This window comes from Sorghum bicolor, chromosome 8, assembly GCF_000003195.3.
Source record: "Sorghum bicolor cultivar BTx623 chromosome 8, Sorghum_bicolor_NCBIv3, whole genome shotgun sequence".
NCBI lineage: Eukaryota > Viridiplantae > Streptophyta > Magnoliopsida > Poales > Poaceae > Sorghum > Sorghum bicolor.
The window spans coordinates 3,251,623-3,259,507 of NC_012877.2; the positions used below are offsets into that span (position 1 = coordinate 3,251,623).

General features: G+C 47.4%; 2 protein-coding genes across 2 annotated transcripts; one reads left to right on the forward strand and one right to left on the reverse strand.

The window, feature by feature from the left end:
- On the forward strand, positions 906–3,114 carry LOC110429781. The gene has a single exon (XM_021446355.1). It carries the CDS (start codon positions 1,554–1,556, stop codon positions 2,535–2,537), a length of 984 nt encoding a protein of 327 aa, XP_021302030.1. The 5' UTR covers positions 906–1,553; the 3' UTR covers positions 2,538–3,114.
- On the reverse strand, positions 4,838–6,376 carry LOC8074885 (stress-response A/B barrel domain-containing protein At5g22580). Its single transcript, XM_002442753.2, has 2 exons — positions 6,040–6,376; positions 4,838–5,395 (listed from the first exon to the last, which is right to left on the reverse strand). Exons 1-2 carry the CDS (start codon positions 6,156–6,158, stop codon positions 5,191–5,193), a joined length of 324 nt encoding a protein of 107 aa, XP_002442798.1. The 5' UTR covers positions 6,159–6,376; the 3' UTR covers positions 4,838–5,190.

Here is a 7,885-nt window from a genome sequence, read left to right on the forward strand (position 1 = left end):
GTGCTACAGTAACTCACATGTGCTAATGATAGATTAATTATGCTTAATAGATTTGTCTTGTAGTTTCCTGATGAGCTATATAATTTGTTTTTTTATTAGTTTCTAAAAACCCCTCCCGACATCCTTCCGACACATCCGATGTGACACCCAGAAAATTTTCATCTCCAATCTAAATAGGGCCTTAGGGGATTTAGATGGCACCTAAGTTCAACACCAACTTTTTATATTCCTTGTACGTGCATCGTGATGCACGTTTTCCTAACACTACGATGCATGCAATGCATGCATGGGAGGTAGCGATGGGAGGGGAAGGGGGAAGATGAAGGTATAGGTTAGGAAAAGGTAGCGATTGGAGGTAGCGATGGGAGAGGAAGGTGGGAAATGAGTAGCGAGCGAGCAGCGGCAATGGCAGGCTTGTTGATTAGAGTTTGAGGTTCCATTTAGAGATAAGCTATGAACTCGCAGAACAAACAGAGGGTCGATGGTAGTCACATTGATGGGAATTTGGAAAGCATGCATGGGTACCTTATTTTGTGATAAGATCCTTGCCAACCAAGACGGCGGCGGAGGTTTTGTGGCCATTGTGATGGATCCAGGTTGAAAAAGTCATTGATGTCAGCTTCATCACTAAACCATGATAAAATCTTCACCTATAAACACTATTTTGCAAAGGAACACAAAAAGTCATTGTAGTCATATGACACCATGAAATAGGCTGGCTTCGCCCCTGTTTGCAGCGACGGAACCAAAAGGGCTAACAAATCCAACGAGTTTCGTTAGGAGCGAGATGGAGCACTAGGGCGAGAGATTACTTGGATGGCGAAGTGGTAGAGCTCGACTGCCAGGAGTCGGTTGAGGACGTAGAGAGCCAGAAAAAAAAGTAGCCATCGAGATAAAATAGCGACGTAATAAAAAGCCTCAAGTTTCATATACGGTACATACATGTGAAACACACCGTGGCAAACAGGATCCGATCAAAGACTCCTCTATCTCGTTAGAAAAAAAAATGCAATGCAAATAAGAGTTTAGGGTCGCGGCATGTGCTGAAAAATACTGAAAGTATACCCCGCATCAGTATTCCAATTTGCCCTCCCAAAAAAGAGAATATATACTCAGAAGAAAACGTGCTAGACATTGAACTGAAGTACTTCCTCCATCCCAAATTATAAGTCATTAATCTTGAAGAGTTAAAAAAAAAAACAAGGATGTACTGAACCGTCTGCCATGTCATCACACAGCCACGTCATGGTGGCCTGTGGAGCCGACGCCCGAGGCAGACGGAACGGTTGTGATCCCACGGCCTGCCAGCCTTAAAGCGGAAGCATCCATCCACCATCCTCGTCCCCAAGCTCCGGCTCCCGCTCCGGCAGTTATCAGTCGCCTCCGCCACGCCACCGGCTCACCACCTCAAAACGCCCCACCCCCAGTCCCCACACCTCCCACTCCCCTCCCCTCCCACGCAGCGCACGCCGGCCTTGCGTTGCGTCCCCTCCGACCCCCGGCTCCCCTCCTCCCCGTCCCCGCGCCGCAGATCGGGACGAGGGAGCGGCGGAATGGTGAGCGCGTCCAGCCTCCTGCTCCCGTCCTCCCTCCGCGACCTCGCCTCCTGCGTCTCCGACGGCGCCGTCCGCGTCGCCTGCACCACGCCATCCTCCACCCTCACCGCCCGCACCTCCTCCTCGTCCTCCTCCTCCTCCTCCGCCTCCCCCTCCACGCTCTCCGTCGCCGTCTCGTACCGCGCGACCCCGCAGTCGCCGACCTCGCCGCCGCTCCTGCTCCGCCTCACCTGGTCCCACACCCCGCTCGGTCCCCCGACGCTGTCCTTCGCCGGGCCCACGGCCTCCTCCCCCGCCGTCCTCCTCCGCCGCCGCAAGGGCACCCGTTCCCTCCCCGCGCTCGCGCTCTTCTGGGACCTCACCGCCGCCAGGTACGCCGCGTCATCCCCGGAGCCGGTCTCCGGGTTCTACGTCGTGGCCGTGGCCGACGCCGAGGTGGTGCTGGCCGTCGGCGACCTGGCGGCCGAGTTCGTCAAGGCCAAGTTCGAGGGCCAGATCCCCAAGGCGCGGTCCATCCACGCCGTGTCGCGCGCCGACCGCGTCGTCGTCGCCGCGCCGCCGCGGCCTGGCGCCGCCGCCACCACGGCCGTGCACGCCGCAAGGGTGCGCTTCGCGGAGGGCGCGCCGGAGCACGACGTCACCGTGGGCTGCTGCTGCAGCTCCTCCTCCTCCTCCTCGACCAGGGCCGGCGCTGGGGAGCACGGGGAGGAGGAGGAGCTGTGGGTCAGCGTGGACGGCAAGCGCGCCGTGCACGCGCGCCGCCTCCGCTGGAACTTCAGGGGCAACCAGACGGTGTTCGTGGACGGCGCGCCCGTCGACGTGCTCTGGGACCTCCACGGCTGGTGGTTCCGCGACCCGCCTGGGTGCGCCGTCGTCATGCTCCGCGCCAGGACCGCGCTCGAGAGCAGGCTCTGGCTGCAGGAGGAGGCCCAGGCGCCTGCCTTCGCGCTCCTCGTCCAGGCCTTCAAGACGCCGCCTTGAGTTTTTTTTTCTTCTTCGTCCTCGTGAGGTCAAAATCGAAATGCTCGCTCACTGCTGCTTCAATTCAGCGGCCTGCTGCTTAAACTTGCTACCTGCCTTTTCACTTGGAAAACCAAAACAAACCAGGCCAATCCAATCCAACAAGGGAATGGGAATGGTTGATGTTGACAGTTTACAATCGAATCGAATTTGGTATACAAAATTGGAAAGGGAAGATGAGAGGAGAGATTGCTTTGTGTTGTTGCTTGGATCATCGTCTTGCTTCTTTTGGTTTCTGCTTCTCTTTTTCTTTTTCTTTATGGATAATTTTAGCTGTGTACTCGTATAGTTTAACAAAAAAAAAACACTATACTACAATACTAGTATCATAGAGTGTGTCTTGATTCAGCAGGTTGCTGCTTGTACACTAGAAATCAGAAATTCATCTTCATGTTTGCCTCCGTATCTTCTGCTCGTCCCTGTTTCTATGCAATGTAGCAGTAACAGTAATACAACTGCTTTCTACCAGTGCAGTGCATATCTGCATATGTATGTATGTACATTCCTGCACATTGCCATCAAAAACATATTGCTTGCACGGCTATTCTTTTATGCCACACTCGTTGCTCTAATTTAAGTTCTCAAGTAAGTACTGATTCCTGAGATATCCACCACATGTTTACAGATATTTGTATCCTATCATATCATTGCCAATGGCTCTTTGATCATGCAATTTGTGCAGCTACTTAGCGATGTCCCTGTCGTAATTTATCGCCACATGACTGTCTCTCTCTACCTCAGTGTTCACCATGCCTGAAGCTGAAGAGCTGGAATGGAGATGCAGCACAGGTGGAATGGAATCCATTCCTCCCAGCTTGTACTAAACTCTCATGAGAGCTTCCACTTTCCTGCTGCTTCTCACGGGAGAAGGAAGGTGTCGTAGGTTAGATTCTGGGTATTTGTTTTTCTCTCTGGATTTTGCTCTTCTATCTACTCCACGCCAAATTGGCAAATAGAATATGAGACGAAAGAGACTGGTGACGCTATCACGGTATCACCCATGACCCATCATGTGAGCATCATCGTGTCTGTTCTATTTGCCAAGCAACCATGTTGCCACACTAAGACAAAACCTCCACTTCTTTCTCTGTGTCTTACTCTATCTGCTTTTATTTTCCTTTGTTTTTGTTTCTTTAGTTTACCTGCTATGCTACAACAGTGTGCAAACTGGAAGCTATACATTCTTGAAAATGCATTTGATCACACAGCAGTTAGCAGCACCATTTACTTGTAGCCTGAGTTTTACCTGTATATATCCCATCATCAAGAAACCAGCACTGGAAGAAGCTGGCTGGGGATTCAGACTTGGTGATGGTTCCGCCACGGCACGCCGGCGCCCTCGGCCATGGAATCTGGGCAACTTCATTCTGGTCTGTAAGCTACATGTGCCTTGACTTGGAGTTGGAGATGGAGTTGGAGATGTCCAAATTAGCGCAGCGTTGCTTTCACGATTTGTCTATTGTCGATTGCTTTCAGATTATGCAATGTGTATATATATTATAGACTGATGAATGGTGGTGACCTGGGCAGGGATGTAGATGACTGTATGTGTGTTAGGGTGGGCTGAGGTGCTCTTGGTAAGCTGATGAAAGTGACGTGTTCAGTCTTCCATTTGATCACTCTGTTTTAAGTCTACAAGTAGTTGATCTTATTGGCTGCGCTGCACACATGTCTACATCATGCATTTCAAGAATGGTTCAATGGGATATCACATGAATAACCATCAGATTCAGTCAGATCATCGCCCATGATATGCATAGATTGTACTGAATACTGAGCTACATATGCAATGACGTACGACTGTGAATTTCATGTATGATGACAGTGACAAGTGTACCTCGCAACAGGTACGACGGCCATCATCTAATCTGATTAGGGAGATCAGGGTTTTCGTTCGAAATCTCAAAAACTCTGAGAAATCTGCTGTTGTTTAATCACTTCCCAGAACGAGAACGGGTGGTGGAGATTGGAGAAGAGGACGAGAGAGAGCATAAATGCCAGAGCCAGCGTGAATGCCTTCACAGGAATGCACTGACTCGTTACTGTTAACCAACGTATAGTACGACGACAGTACAAGCAGAGTAACTACGCACTGTGCTAACCTAACCAACTCGCCATGGCCACACACACACACATCTGCTCTTGGGCTCTTGCCAGAGTTTATGCAGGAACCAGTAATACTCCTAGCAAATTAAAACTCGGTTAGTAGGAATCTGTCAATCCATCATAAAACACCGAAAAGAAACGAGAGACAGATTACAAGCATACCAGAAAGATGACCGGAATTTATTCCAAAGATAACCAAACAATAGGTACTTGAGCGGAGAGTGCACGGTGCAGATATTTTTGCCTTGCAGAGTTTACAGGCTTACAGCTACTACACCATGCATGCACTAACCGGGGACATATTATAGATAGATAGATAGATAGATAGATAGATAGATAGATAGATAGATAGATAGATAGATAGAGCAGAACAAGCAATAAATAGTAGTACCACTAAGTACGTACAGTAAGCAGTAGCACACCAGCAGCAGCAGCGCTGCAACACACATGGATCTGATCTGATGCTACCTGAAAAAGGGCGCCGTACAATACAATGGCCGCCGGCAGATCATGCCGGAGGCGGCGGCTTGGCGACGACGACGGGGAAGTCGATGACGACCACCTTGTCGAGCGCGGCCATGAAGGTGGCGGCGAACGCGGCGTGCCTGTCGTGGCCCATGTAGGTGGCCAGGTCGTCGGCGAAGGCGAAGGTCAGCGAGAAGACGTGGGTGAAGCCCTGCGTCAGCATCTCCTGGTTCAGCACGTCCTGACCCCTACAATGCAAACCAGTCCATTGATTTGTTCATGGAGATGCATGGAGAGCAGGGTGATGACTGATGAACAGAACAAATTGCAATCTCCCATCTCCCTTCTAGTATTAGCAAAGCGAGATGCTAGCTCGTGATACTGGCCGGCTGGCCGGCCGGGCATCCATGTCAATCATTCAGCAGAGCATGATAGCGAGTCTCTGAACTCTGAAGAAGTTGGATGCAACACCTGTTTGCTAACTGAATGACTGAACAAAAGCCATTCAGAGCTGTACCATGTGTTACTGTTACTAATTCACCATGCAGTGTAAAGTGTAAACTTTAACACAGAAAAAATAAAGCTGAATACATTCAGCTTGCTTGCTTGACAGAAGAGGAAGGGTGAGAAGAAGGGAGTGAGAAGGCAGAAAGGTAACAACAGCTCATGAATGAATGAATGAACAAAAGCCATTCAGAGCTGTACCATGTGTTACTGTTACTAATTCACCATGCAGTGTAGTAAAGTGTAAACTTTAACAGAAAAAAGAAAGCTGAATACATTCAGCTTGATTGCTTGACAGAAGGGGAAGGGTAAGAAGAAGGGAGTGGGAAGGCAGAAAGGTAACAACAGCTCATGAATGAATGAATGAATGACTGACTGAATGTAGTACCACTCGAAAGATTTCACCATGTCCATCCCGGCCACGAGGTCAGTCATGCCTTTGAGGACATCCTCCACCACGACGCCCTCCTTGAACTTCACCAGGCACAGGTGCTTCACCTCCCCCATGGTTGGCCGGCGCCGAAAGCCCCCTCTGACCCTCAAAGCAAGCTTGCTTGCTCAAAGGTCTCTCCTCAGTCCTCACACTGACTCACTCACTCACTGACTGCCCCCAATGGCTTTATTTGCAGATGAGAGGAGTATGCTCGGGGCGTCGTCAATGCAATGCTGCGATGGATCGTGGCGACATGATGGTGCTGGCCAATTTAAGCTAGTGCGCTGCGTGCTGCGGCACCGACAGGGATCACTGCAGAGCTTATTATTCCTAGTGGACTGAATCATTTCGGTACAGTAAATTAAACACCACGCGGTTTAGCGGTGCGGAGAATCTACTGTGTTACTGATCGGAGCCAACTATCTTTACTCTTACCTATTCGCTTGTCTTAAAAGCAGTAAACATAGATTCGACAGATAAATTTAAACGATCAGAACCTCTACTATTTTACTAATTCAAGCCATCTATCTTACCATTACTAATTGGAGCTACTATGTTACTAATTGAAGCTTACTATCTTACTGTTTGGAGCCTACTATGTCGATAGACACATTACTAATTGGAGGCTACTGTCGCTAGACACATGGTAAGAAAATGGTAAATCTTAGAAATTCTCATAAAAAACTTAAACCAATAAATACTTGGTCCTTGAATTTTGTAGACTTTCATCATCATTAATACTAATGTCCATTGCATTTTTTCTTGAAAACTTACCCATCTTTGCTATTATGAGAAGATATATAAAAATAGCCCCTAACTATATACACATTTACAAATAAAACACTAGCTCCTCTCACGGTGTACGCCAAAGAAGCGGTTGGCTAAGCCACCCCAGGTTCGAGTCACGGCACCATCTTCTTAAGACGAAAATTAGGAGGTCGTCTCTCCCCATGGTCGAGTTTTTAAGTATAAGTGCATGATAGATGACACATGCCACCATATAGACAATGAATGGACGTACATTAGGACCAATGAGCATTATCGACTTCCATAGTTTTTTAATTTTCAATTAGTGCTACATTATGTTAATATACCCTATGACAAAGGATTATGTTAGCTTCTATTTTACATAAAATTTTGTTATAATTGAAATAAAATGTTTAATTATACTAAGTTGTCAGAGACTACTATTTATTAGAATTATTTCTGGTATATTTATCATAAAAAAGGGAAGGTGCAAGAGGGGTTAGTTTATCTGGATGAGGTTCCATTCTTGTTTTGTTTTCAGAAAGTATATTACTACACCTATACCTTTGATACTTTCACCGTACTACAAATGTAATGTAACCCGATCAAGGCTTTTCTAAGCTATTTTAAATTTGACAACCAATAGCTACCTTCATATGGATCCTCAATGTCATTCTAGTGTTGTCAATCTTTACAAAATTTTAGATATTGGTAGTCAAAGTTCAAAAGTTTGACTCAGGACAAACATATATGATTAGAAGAAATTGACATCTCAAGCACTGTAATAAAAAGTATAACAAGCACCAGCTCAACTGAACATGCTGAGGAAATAGCTTATCATACAAACTGCAATTCTTTCAAAGTTGGGAAGCCGAAATCCGGAGTTGGGTGCAACAAGTGCTATCATAACTCAAGCAAATGTTTGAAAACACATGTCAAACGTGTATGGATGATTATGAATGGAGATGGAATGTATATGGACTATTTATAATTCACCAAAATAAAGTATATCGCAACCACATAGATTACTCGGCAGCTATATGGGTACCAGGCA